Genomic DNA, 13230 nt, shown 5'->3' with positions numbered 1-13230 from the left:
TTCGGGGCTGGCTCATTCAACGAAATCTCTTGGCCAGCCTTGCCAAGGGTTGCAAAATGCCAAGGCCACAGCCAGCTCCCTCCTCAAAGGCAGCCCTGGGGCACAGAAGAAAGACGGGCACCCAGTACAGACAAGACGAGGAGAAACCTCCACACAGGCAGAGCCATCACGGACCCACCCTGTGAACCCACAGGCTCAGAAACCCCAGACACAGCCATTTAGAAGCAGAGTCACACACACGTGGGGACGCTGACCACGCCCCCAAAGACACTCAGATTCACACAAGCACACACCTGTGAACACACACAGGCCCGCTCTGGGGAGGGAGGTCAAGAGAACACTTGACTCAAGCAAACCACTTTGTGCATACCCATGGCCAGTGAGACAAGAAGCACATTCTCCACAGACACTCCCTGCTGGACAAGCCCCGTGAGGCCAGCCAAGCCCGGCCACGAGAAGGGCCTCAGGGCTGCTGCCCTCGCATAGCTGCCTGGCCACATCCGCCAGGGCCTTGGGGCCCCAGGGCGTTCCGGGCCTGGGTCCCAGCAAGTAGCTCCTGTGTGCTCACGTCAGCTCTCTTTTACGGTGTTCAAGGCAGTTCACAGTAAAAGCGAACACATGTCACACCCAGAATCGTAGCTTTGGGGGAACAGGAGGCACTGGGACTCTTTTTGGCTTTGTGCAGTGTTCAGGGTTAACTTAATCGGCATATATTCTTTATGACGAAAAGGCTTATTTCAAGAAAAATACGTATCTTCAAGCTCAAGCTAGGGGGCAATCGAGAATGAAATGGACTATGGATGACAACAGAATTGAGCACTGGTTAGGACAACACGGGTGCCCACAAACACCTGGGTGTCTTTGCGCTGTGCCCAGACGGGGGCTCGTTAGTCAATATAACGCCTACGCCCGTCCTGCTTAGTGCCCAACCTTCAAGAACCGCCCTGAGCGGGGCACAGAAACGCAGGGTGGCCGCAACCTGCCCCTGCCCCCACAACCCTGCCAGGTCACAGGTCAGAGATCATAGGTGACAGGCAGGAAGTGCAAGTCCCCTTCCGGCTTAGTGGCTGCCTCTGCGGGCCTGGGGGTGGGGGGTGCGGCGGAAGTGACGTGGGCTGAACACCAGGCATGTGGACGTGAGCCCCGTCCGCCCACCAGGCACGTGGCTGGTACACCCTCGCGGCTAGAGAGTCCCTACTGGAGACAGGTCCAGGGTCACACGTGCCCCACAGGGTCTCGGGGTTAAAGGAAACCATGCAGGCCAGCCCACTGGGCCTCGACCCGCAGCCAGCAGGGGGTGGGGAGCGGGGGGACCCCGGATGTGCCAGACCCCACGTCCAGACCCGTGGGAACCACCAGGTGCCAAGCCTGAGGGCCCCCGAGTGCAAGGAGACCCCTGGGCTCTGCCGGGGCCACGGGGGAAAGTCTACAGGGTCCCAGGATCTGGCACAGCACGAAACCAACGAAAATAAAACTGAGAGAGAAAATAAAATTCCCTCCCAAAATCATTCAGCAGCTGAAAGGAAAGAAGTTCAGTCTTAAAACCCCCAAACTAGTAGCCTCAAAAATGCAGCAAAGCAATCTTAAATAAACACAGGAAATGTAAGGAGAAAGAAATCATGAGGAAAAGGACGAGAGACACAAAGGAGCAAAGTAAGATACACATGAAGTAACAGGGACTCCAGGACTAAAAGGAGCAAGGAAAGGAGACTGAGTAACTGAACAATGGGAGAAAACATCCCTCACATAGGAAGACTTGAGCCTGCAGCTGAGGCCCACTGGGCTCCTGACCCCAGGCAAAGGGAGTTACAGGCGACACCTTGTCTGTGCCAGGAAACGAGAGGACAGGGCAGTGACACCCACAGAACAAGAGACAATGACCACAGCAGCAAAAGCTCCCTCGTCCTGAGAACCATGGAGGACACCTGAGTATGACCGGAAGCAGCCAGTCCCCCACCTACACACCTGTCTAAGGGGGCAATAAGGAATGACAGAGCAGGGCTGAGACAAAGCAAACCGCTGTGTGGTGCGCAGCGACCGCAAGGTGAGAACCTCTACGTGACCAACCGCAAGGTGAGAACCTCTACGTGACCGTGCGTGTGATGGAAAGGCTCAGTCGGGATTTCTGCGCCCGGGGCAAACACAGGGACTAACAACAGCCGAGAACTAAATCCCCCAAACAACTCAAACCGGGAGTGGGGAGCGAGGAGGGCAAATACTGCAAAGGTCACATCTTATGGGTTGTGGGTAAGGGCAGAGAGATGGGAAATAGGGCGATCTCGTTATGGAAATAATGCATCTTGGTGGTAAAGAGGGTAGAGGAATATACTAAAATAGCAAAGAAAATGTTTCTAATTCTGGGAGCAGGGAAGGGAAGGTAACCATTTGTGGAACAGAAATGGGAGGGATCAGAAATGAGCAAAGGAGGAGAGGGTGATAAACGGCAACCTGATCAAAGCAGCAAAGCTGGGGAAAACAGAGACCACAGTATGAAATATCGACCCCAAATGTGAAGGAATGGGGAAGGAGAAAGTCACGGATGTCAACCCTTACACTGAACGGAGACAGACTGGATCCCTCCGTTAGGGACAGAGACCATAAGACTGGGTTAAAAAAAAAAAAAAAAGCAGACCCCAGCTAAATACTGCATGTAAGGAGAACACTTAAAATGCTTAAAATGATGAAGAAGAGTTGAAAATGAAAGGGAAAGCAAAGATACCAAGCAATGCAAGCTAAAAACCAAAACCAATGGTAGTAACAGAAAGTATGACATTTGCTGTCAGACAAGGAATTGTCCAGTGGAGGAACTAAACGGATAAAGAAGGTATTGTGTGAGGATGAAAAGCATAATTTACAAAGAAGATGTAACCGTCATAAACTCCACATCTACCAAAGCATACAGTGGCTAAATACATAAACAAAAGCCATGAGAAATACAGGAGGAAGCATCAAGGAAATGCAAATCAAAACCGTAATGATTTATCACCTCACACTTGTCAGGATGGCGATTTCCAAAAAAGACAAAAGACAAGTGCTGGCGAGGATGTGGAGCAATTGGAACCCTCGTGCACTGTTGGTGGGAATGCAAACTGGTGTAGCCGCTGTGGAGAACAGTATGGAGGGTCCTCAAAAAAGTTAAAAATAAAACTACCTGATGATCCAGCAATCCTACTACTGGAAAGAGAGAGAGAGAGAGAGAGAGAGAGATCTCCAAAATAATTGAAATCAGAATCTTGACGAGATCTGAGCTCTCCATGTTCGCTGCAGCACTATTCAGAATAGATAAGATGTGGAAACAACCTAAATGTCCACTGACAGATGAATGGATAGAGAAAATGTGGTCTATACACACCACAGAATACTACTCAGCCTTAAAAAAGAAGGAGATTCTGCAACATGCACCAGCACGGACGGACCTTGAGGATGTCACGCTAAGTGAAACAAGCTATCTTCAGAAAGACAAATACTTCATGACTGATTACACGCACATAAGGTATCTAAAATAATGAAATTCATAAAACCAAAGACCGGGACGGTGGTGACCAGGGGCTGCTGGGCGGGGATGGCGAGCTGTGATGAACAGGAACAGAGTTTCAGTGAAGCAGGATGAACAAGCCCCGGAGACCTGCTGCCCAGCAGCACGGCACCTGCCATCAACAGTGATCCATTGCACACTTGGAATTGGAGAGGATGGATCTCATGATATCATGATGTGTTCCTACCACACACACACACAATTTTAAGGAAAAAAAAATACAAGAGAAACTTATTGATAAAAAAATAAAATGAAGTGGGAACGTTCAAAACACGTCTTTCAGAACTGAACAGACCTAGTGATAAAACACAAAGACCTAAAGAACTGGAGAACACAATCAATAAACTTGACTTTAAGAGATACCCATACAACCAGACAACTCTCCAAAACAGAGCATACACTTTCCGTCAGTGAAACTTTTTAAAATCAGTCGTGAACTTAGAGTTTGAAAATTTCTAAACTTACAGATTTACTGGCCACATTTCCCAATCAGTATCTGATAAAATTAGATATAATAAAAACATACTTAAAAATTAAGAAGCACACTCGCAGATAACCTTTGCCTCAAGAGGAAAGTAAAGAAATTGTTATCTGGAAACCAGTACAGAGGGGGGGACTTCACGGCAAAGCTTTGTGCAGAGGAAAATATACAGCCTAAAGTGCTTTTGCTGTTAAAGAAGATAAAAGAACAAGTTACACATTTTCAGAAGTTAGAAAAATAATAATAAAATAAATCAAAATAATGTTAAAAGATAAACCTAATAAAGGTTAAAAATAATAAAATTGAAAACAAAAAAATAGAAGAAAGGAAATCTACAATCTGGTTATTTTAAATGATCATTAATACAGACTAACCTCATATGATCCTAATTCAGAAAATAGAAAGCAAAGGTCAACATACTAACAACTGGAAAAGAGCAAAACCAAACTCAACACACTGTAGTCAGTCTCAGAGCTTTACATAGCTTCTGCAGCCTGAACGGCAGAGCCCAACACACAAAGCGCCCGCCTGACGCCCCACCGCGTCTCCAACATGCGTTCAAACCCAGCACTTCTGAACCGGATTCCGGACATCGTTCCCCAGAACGCACGTGTCCCAGGTCCCGTCCTCCCAGGGAGGGCTACTCTGGGGACACTTCCTGCAGAGCTGTCCTTGATGTCTCTCTCTTTCTCTCACACCCACGTCCGACCGGTCAGCAAATCCTGTGGGCTTGTCCTCAAAATAGATCTAGAATCCAACCACTTACCACCCCCGTGGCTGCCACCAGCCACGGAGTCTTCATAGCGGCCTCCGACCTGGTCCTGCTCCTGCCCTCTCTGCACGGCAGTCTGTCCTCAGCACCCCGCAGGAGCCAGAGGCTGCCTCCCCTCTGAAGACCACCCTGGCACCCAGAGTCCCCTGACCCGGTCATTTCCTCTCCTGCTGCCCCACCCCGCCCAGCCCCCTCCACCTTGCCCCAGCCACACCGGCCTCCTGGACTCTCCTGCCTCAGGGTCCTCTCACCTGTCGTGGGGATGCTCCGTCTCCAGCTGAGCTGACTTGTTCACTTCCTTCAGCTTTTTACTCAAAGGCGACCTTTCCCGAGGCCATCTGCGGCCACTCTACTTAAAATTCCAACACCCCCCCAGACCCTTCAAGTCCCCGCCTTCTCTACTTTTTTTTCTTTTTCACACCTAGCACTGGAATGGAAACTCCGAAAAATGAAAGGCTTCTGCATCTTGCTTAGTGCCATAGCCCAATGCCTCAGGCACTTCCCAGCACATCTGGGCACTTGGTAAATATCTGTTGAGTGAATGGACCAGCAAATGGCTGAATACAGAAGAGATGAAGAGAATATAAGAGACGCTACATGCAGCTCTATAGAAACGTTAGAAAAGGCGACAAAATGGAGGATTTCCTAACAGAATATAAGAGAACGCTACATGCAGCGCTATAGAAACGAGTTAGAAAAGGCGACAAAATGGAGGATTTCCTAACAGAATGTAAGAGAACGCTACATGCAGCTCTATAGAAACGAGTTAGAAAAGGCGACAAAATGGAGGATTTCCTAACAGAATGTAAGAGAACGCTACATGCAGCTCTATAGAAACGTTAGTAAAGGCGACAAAATGGAGGATTTCCTAACAGAATATAAGAGAATGCTACATGCAGCTCAATAGAAACGAGTTAGAAAAGGCGACAAAATGGAGGATTTCCTAACAGAATATAAGAGACGCTACATGCAGCTCTATAGAAGCGAGTTAGAAAAGGCGACAAAATGGAGGATTTCCTAACAGAATATAAGAGACGCTACATGCAGCTCTATAGAAACGTTAGAAAAGGCGACAAAATGGAGGATTTCCTAACAGAATGTAAGAGAACGCTACATGCAGCTCTATAGAAACGTTAGAAAAGGCGACAAAATGGAGGATTTCCTAACAGAATATAAGAGAACGCTACATGCAGCGCTATAGAAACGAGTTAGAAAAGGCGACAAAATGGAGGATTTCCTAACAGAATGTAAGAGAACGCTACATGCAGCGCTATAGAAACGTTAGAAAAGGCGACAAAATGGAGGATTTCCTAACAGAATGTAAGAGAACGCTACATGCAGCTCTATAGAAACGTTAGAAAAGGCGACAAAATGGAGGATTTCCTAACAGAATGTAAGAGAACGCTACATGCAGCTCTATAGAAACGTTAGAAAAGGCGACAAAATGGAGGATTTCCTAACAGAATATAAGAGAACGCTACATGCAGCGCTATAGAAACGAGTTAGAAAAGGCGACAAAATGGAGGATTTCCTAACAGAATGTAAGAGAACGCTACATGCAGCTCTATAGAAACGTTAGAAAAGGCGACAAAATGGAGGATTTCCTAACAGAATGTAAGAGAACGCTACATGCAGCTCTATAGAAACGAGTTAGAAAAGGCAACAAAATGGAGGATTTCCTAACAGAATATAAGAGAACGCTACATGCAGCTCTATAGAAACGAGTTAGAAAAGGCGACAAAATGGAGGATTTCCTAACAGAATGTAAGAGAACGCTACATGCAGCTCTATAGAAACGTTAGAAAAGGCGACAAAATGGAGGATTTCCTAACAGAATATAAGAGAACGCTACATGCAGCTCTATAGAAACGAGTTAGAAAAGGCAACAAAATGGAGGATTTCCTAACAGAATATAAGAGAACGCTACATGCAGCTCTATAGAAACGAGTTAGAAAAGGCGACAAAATGGAGGATTTCCTAACAGAATATAATTTAGAAAACTGGTCCAAGTTCTTTTCCTTTTTTAACTAGACGGGTTCACATTTTTATCTCACCTTTAAAGAACAGAAAATCTAGGTGTTATTTAAATTATTCCAAGCTATAGAAAAAGATTTTTTTAACTCTCCAATTCATTTTACAAAATCAGAAGAAAAACTCTAGGTGAAATAGGAACGGAGGGAACTCACATGATAAACTTGAAAAAAATTTAACAAAATTCAGATCCACAACATACATGGGTCTCTAATGAACAAACACAAACAACCCAATAGAAGATGTACAGAGTATACGAAGAGTCACCAACACCTAAATTTTAATGGGAAACAAACATTTAAAAAGAGGTTCAAAAGCACTAGTAGTGAGTGAAATGAGAATTAAAGTCCCCGTGAAATATCACTTTATAATCATTCAATTGCCCTCAAACTGGTAACAGTCAAAAGTAGCTGCAACGTCCAAGCAGGACGAAGGCAGATGTCTTCCTACCCTGTTGGTGGATGTGAATTCACAGCCCTTCTGGAGAGCAGTGTGGTGGCAGCCCTGAAGGTGCCAACACACCCCTCACCTCAGCAGCCCAGCTCCTGGGAACCCATCCCACGAGGGACATAAAGCACTGGTGAGGCAGGACAGATGTTTATAGGATTTGGGGGGCGGCTGATTACCTGACAGTGAATCCACACCATGGAACACCACACAGCTACTTACAAGAGCGAACTCAAATCAGACCAACTGATGGGGAGGGGTTTCCAAGAGGCACTGATGAAAAAAATTTGTATGAAACTATTTCTGTAACATGAAAAGACCCCAAAACTCTACAACATGTATATGTGCCTGTGTGTGTGTGTGTGAGTGTTATCAAGAAACAAGGAAGGGTAAACCCCAAGCTATTAACATGGGCTTACTGGGGACAAAGAAGGGGAAAGTGTAAACAAACAGATAAACAAATACACAAATGACTTATTAGAGAGGTCTGTATATAAACATAACAATATAATGGGAAGCAGCTCTTCCAACTCGAGTCCACTCAGGATCGCTGGAGAGCAAGGTGGTCTGTGCATGAAAAGCTGTCATTGCCAAGTGCTGGCCCCCCTCCCACACTGCCGAAGGTGGGGACCCAGGGCTGAGCCCCGCTTTGCCGCAGAATGCACAATGACGGGGCATTTAGCGCAAAGAGGCCTGGGCACTTCTGGTGCCAGACTTCTGGTACCAAGCTGAGAGGAGGTACTAAAACGATAAAAGATCAAAGAACCAGGTTCCCCTTTTACTGTTTGAGAAGCAGGGGATGAAGCCAAGGCCTCAGAGGCAGCAGACCCAAGGAACATGGGAGATACACAGGGTTTAGAAGAGAGACGGCAAGAAACTTTCCATCCCTACAGAGTCAGTGACACACGCAGCCTCCGGCCTTGGGACGTGCCCAAGGGCTCCACGTCCACACAGGACGGCAGAGCCAAGAGCAGCCAGCAGACAGCAGTGTACTGAAATGAATGAGCAAAAATGAACTTCCAGGAGCTGTGCATGCAGCCCACCCCAAGGGCTGGCCCCGGGCAGAAATCCAGTACCAGGGTGCTGTACTTCCTGCTGTCGGGTGGACACACACGGGGCTGGCTTACTTGGGGGGTGTGGGTGGTAGGAAAGGAGGGAAGCTGAGGCGACAGGGAGGGAGCCGGGCGCGCATTCCCCATGCAGTCACAGGCCCACCGAGACTCACCCACAGCACAGAGGTCTGCAAAACGGTCCTCCCCCTCCTCCGCGTGGATCAGGTCATTTCGGCTCTTCTTGGTGGCTGCTCTCTTCAACACTGCTTTAAACAAAGGGTGGGAGGGGGCGGCATGAGTCCGGGCCTCCAGATGACCTGCCTCAGGGCTGGGTGGTGCCCTTGTGGGCGGTGCCAGGAACCGGCAGCCTTTCCAGATCTCTCCTGAAGCTGAGGCTAAGGGAAGGCAGGACGATGCCTGGCCCCCATGGGCCCCTCTCGGTCTTCAGAGCAAAAGGGACAAAGGGATTTTGAGGTTGGGTCCTGCCTGTCCTTCTCGCCACGATGATGCCCACAGGGAAGGCCTGGCTACCATGGAGACCAGGAAACCTCCATGTGGGACAGGGACAGGGCTGCAGCCGGCTGACCCAACGGTCCACACTCCAAGACCAGGTGAGACCAGAGAGGTCAGGTCAAGGCCGCAGAGGGCCCAGCACAGACTGCTCAAGGCCCCAGGTGTGGGCCCAGATGTGGGCCCAGGTGAGACCGCAACATGCGTGGCCATGCTGTCTGGCCCTGTCCTGAGCAGCAGGTGTGAAGAGAGAGCAGCCTTCCTGCCACCGGGGCTGTGCTGGCCCCCGTCCCTGCCCCCGTGGCCCCAGGCTGTGCTAGGGGTCTTTCTACAGCAATCTGGGGGCATCTCCCTGAGCCCTGCGGACAGATACAGCTTGGATTAAACCAGCAGTTTTCAAGCTTGTAGAAGCAGCGCTGTCCAACAGAACTTTCTGCGATGACTTGAAACGTGCCGAGACTGAGGATCTGGATTTTCACTTTTGTTTCATTGTAACATACGCACCTGCAAGCTCACACAGTCACGTGTCAGCTGTCAGCTGCCACGCTGGAAAACCCAGCTCTCAGCACAGGCTCCCGTGACCGCCAGGCTGAGCCCACTGCCCGCGATGCCCACTCTGGTCCATGGCACGCAGCTCCCCAGGAGCATGCAGCTGACCCTCCCAGGGCCTGCCTCCAGAAAGGCCCCGCCCAGGACCATGTTAGGCGACCAACGTGCAGGCACCTGGCTGAGCAGAGGGCATTACGCCTCACATGCAAGCGTGCACACGTGTCACTGCCCGCCCAGCCACCACAGCCCCGTGGCCAGGCAAGGAGTGCGGACAGCGGTCACCTACCATCGAGAGGGGACTTCTCCTCTGCGTTCTTGTCCTCCTCGGCCAGCATGACTTCCTCTGTGAGTGAGACACAGCCTCAGGCCAGAGCCCTCCTGTCCCCACCCCGACCAGGGCTCGTCCCCCAGGAACACAGCAGGAAGGAGGTGAGACCCTGCCTTCTCGGCCCTCACGCTTCCCGAAGCCGGCAGGGCCCGTGGCTGAGCTGGTCCCACCGACACACACACCCCTTGATGGGGCCCACAGACAGCGCCCTGGGAAGAGGGCCTGGCTTGCTCCGCCTCACAAGTCGCCCTCCCGAGGGCAGCCCCCGCCCCAGGTGAGCTCGGCCCTGGGAGGGTCCGGGGAGGAGGAGCCAGCAAAGGCCAGGCCAGGAGCACCACGCAGCCCCTGTCCTCACCGGCCTTGAAGATCCACTCCAGGTACCCGTTGAGCTCCCGCTCGATCTGCTGCTGCCGGCGGAGCTTCAGGAAGGCCCGGCGGTTCTCCACCCGCTCGCGCTCCTTGGCGAACTCCCTGTGATGGGCGAGGCCGCAGCAGGAAGCAGAGCAGGTGGGTGTGAGCATGCCCCCAGGCCCCCCGTGTGCGGCCAGAGGCACAGGGACTCAGGAAGAGGCCGGGACGGGGGAAGCAGGCCACGGGCCACCCCTCCGGGGGCCTCCATCACCCGGACTTTCCCCCCCTCCCCAGCACTTAACAGGCCCAGGTGAGCCCTCCCTCCTCAGGCTCCTGCAGCTCGTAGGGACAGCGCCTCCGCGCCCAGAGAGGGGCTCCAGAGGGCAGGGACAATTCCACCTCCCCCTGGCCTAGAGCAGGCCTGGGCATGCACCCTCCGAGTGCCGGGCCCTGTCATCTGGACAGAGACGCTACAGAGAGCTTCTGGACAACAATCCCCCAGAGCAGGACTTCCACTTTGTTTCTTCTGCTGGTTCAGACCCAGAGCCTTTGCTAGAAGGAGGAGCGACGGGCAGGCACTGGATCGGCTCAGGGCAGCCAGAGATGACAGGGAGACATTCTAGAATCACCCAGCTCCTCAGCCAAACCACTGAGGCTCTTCTGCCCTCCTGGGCCCTCAGCACCACAGCCCCAGTCTCCCAGCCAATCTTAGAAGTCAAGAGGCTCAAAAGGCCAGAAGGAAGCCATTCACACACACGGGCACAAGAGCGCGTGCCCACGCACAGACACACGCACACGCGCACACACCTTAGCTCAGGTCCCCAGAGGGCAGGCAGGCACACCCTCAGGGCAAAACAGCAATGCCTGTTCTCTGCCGAGCGAGCGAGCGAGCGGCTGTCTCTCCCCCAGGAGAAGCAGCTTCTGGGCTTGGCAGAGGGGGCGGGCCCGGCAGGCCTGGCTCCTGTCACGCAGCCACGGTGAGAGGGAGAGCTTGGCTCCGACCAGGATGGACCCCAAGCCTGAGACTGGTGTCCACCAGGGCCTGAGCTGCTGCAACCCTGGCAATGAGAGGAGACGGCTCCCACCTGGACCTCTGTGCAGGAATCTGCAGGAACGCAGGGCCCCTCGCGGTCTCCCCACCAGGCCAGCGCCATCAACCACACCGGAGGGCAGGAGGGCCTGGGGGTGGCAGTGGGGCGTGACCATACTGCCCGGTTGGCCGAGAGCTGCCAGCAGAAACTCGCTGCAGTGACCAAGGCCTGGCCGCCGGGCAGCCACTGCTCAGGAGGCGGCTGGCTGTGGCCCGCCCTCCCCAGGCTTTGGCCCCACTGGGAGGAAGAGCTGTGAGAGGAACCACCGATTCTGCTTCTCTGGGCACTGGGAGGGTGAGAGCCCGGGGCGTGGCGGGGAGCAAGGCTGAACCAGCTCCAGGCTGGCCCGTTGGCAGCCCTCCTCCAGATATGGCAGAGCCACACGTTGTGTGCTGACCACTGGCCTGAGGGGCCGCGCAGTCTCCAGCCTCCCCAAGGCTGGCAGAGAACCCTGGGGCCCCGCTGCTGGAGCTGGAGGCCAGAGGGAGGGCTCAGCTGAGCTCATTAGGAAAATCAGCCCGTATCGGCTGGTCCCCAGAGGCAACGATGCCCGCAGGTTGGGGCAGGGCTGGGAAACACAAAGTTCGGGGCCCCTCACCCAGTCTCCGCTGCTACCCCTGCTTCTTTCTCACGCTCTCCGGAGTAAGGTGGAGCAGGACCCACTCGTGTCCCGCCAGCCTCCCCGCCACACGGCCCAGCACGGGGCCCGCCCTCCTCACGAGTCTGGCCCCCGGCCAAGCTCCCACACCTGGCAGCCCCAGCTCTGAGCATCGCAGACACCACACCCTCTGTGCCTCCGCCCCAACAATTCTATGCATGGGAGATGCTCCCCTCTCCTTGCCAAGCTCATTCCTGTCCCCTCTGGGCCTCAGCTGAGCTGCCCCTTCCCCAGGAGCCTTCTCTGAGCCCCAGGCCTCCCTTGGCTTCCCCATCCCAGCTCGGACCACAGCTCCCCCCGCCGCCCCGACTAGGCATTCTCATCGGCCCCCTGTGCTGTGCGCCTGCCTGCTCCCGGCGGAGGCGCTTAGAAAGACACACTGCTAACAGTCAGAGTCTTACAGGAGGGGCCAAGGCAGGAACACGTGCCAGAGCCAGGGCACAGAGCCCTTGGGCCCAGCCACTGTCCTCTCTGCGGCTGTTCCTTTCCAGACCAATATGATAGCTGCCCCCTGAGTCACGACCTCAGGAGCCTTGGGCCTGAGCTGGAATCTTCAAGGCGGGTGGAATGGAAACTTTCCCCTCCAGCCCTACAGGGAATCTGATGCTCAGGTGGGGGCAGGGAGGCAGGCCAGCCCAATGCCCTCTCCCTCTGTCTACACAGCTTCCTCGGCCCCAGACAAGGGCAGGAGCCCCAAATACCAGCCCTGGTTGTTCCCTGAAGCCAACAGCACTTCCTTGGTCCTCGGCCCGATGCAGGACAGGAGGGCACTATGGGCCACAGGTGTGCTACACCTCACTACCCATGAAGGTAGGAAGCACCTTTCTCCAGGAGGGACCCCAGCACTGCATCCTCCCTTGTCTTCTGCTGGAGGTCAGCAGGGACAGGTGACCCGAGAGGCGAGGCAAGCCAGGGGTCAGGGCTGGGGTGGAGACCCAAGGCCGCTCCATTCCTTCTCCAGTGTCACACAGAAGGGATCTCTTGTCCCCAGGGCTGCTCAGAAACTGCACCACGAACCCAGATAAGAGGCAGCAGCAGCCCCTCCCCTGACTCAGAGGCCGGGGTGAAGGCCAAGAGCTAGGGGTAAGGAGGCCAGGGCCAGGGACCACCAAGGGAGAGGTCAGAATGGTAGCACCAAGGACAGGCTGGCTAGAGCTCAGGACGCTGGGAGTGACCGTCCCAGGGCCAGGCCGAGCCTCGCCTCCCCCACCACACAGGCCGTGTCCAGTCCCATCTGCCCCCTCCCCGGCCTGCGAACACAGAGGTAGCACACAACCGCATGGCCTCTTACCCCGAGAGCACGCCCAGCACCAGGTTGAGCATGAAGAAGGAGCCGATGATGATGAGGGGCAGGAAGTAGAGCCAGTTCCAGGTGTTGCCAGCCGCATCGTTGGTCTGGAAGCAAGAGGAGATGTGCAGGACGGT

The 13230-nt window shown here is 53.3% G+C and overlaps 1 protein-coding gene across 3 annotated transcripts in view; it reads right to left on the bottom strand.

The window, feature by feature from the left end:
* The window catches only part of CACNA1B (calcium voltage-gated channel subunit alpha1 B), a 195004-nt gene that overhangs the window by 124224 nt on the left and 57550 nt on the right, over nucleotides 1-13230 (bottom strand). For all 3 annotated transcript variants that reach the window (XM_065879258.1, XM_065879257.1, XM_065879259.1), the window contains exons 7-10: nucleotides 13097-13200; nucleotides 10061-10176; nucleotides 9664-9720; nucleotides 8492-8581 (exon numbers count right to left, since the gene is read on the bottom strand). In XM_065879258.1, coding sequence (XP_065735330.1) covers nucleotides 8492-8581; nucleotides 9664-9720; nucleotides 10061-10176; nucleotides 13097-13200 — 367 coding nt within the window. The remainder of the gene's footprint in view (nucleotides 1-8491; nucleotides 8582-9663; nucleotides 9721-10060; nucleotides 10177-13096; nucleotides 13201-13230) is intronic.

Source organism: Phocoena phocoena, chromosome 6 (genome assembly GCF_963924675.1).
Source record: "Phocoena phocoena chromosome 6, mPhoPho1.1, whole genome shotgun sequence".
NCBI lineage: Eukaryota > Metazoa > Chordata > Mammalia > Artiodactyla > Phocoenidae > Phocoena > Phocoena phocoena.
This window is presented reverse-complemented; position numbering and strand designations above follow the sequence as displayed.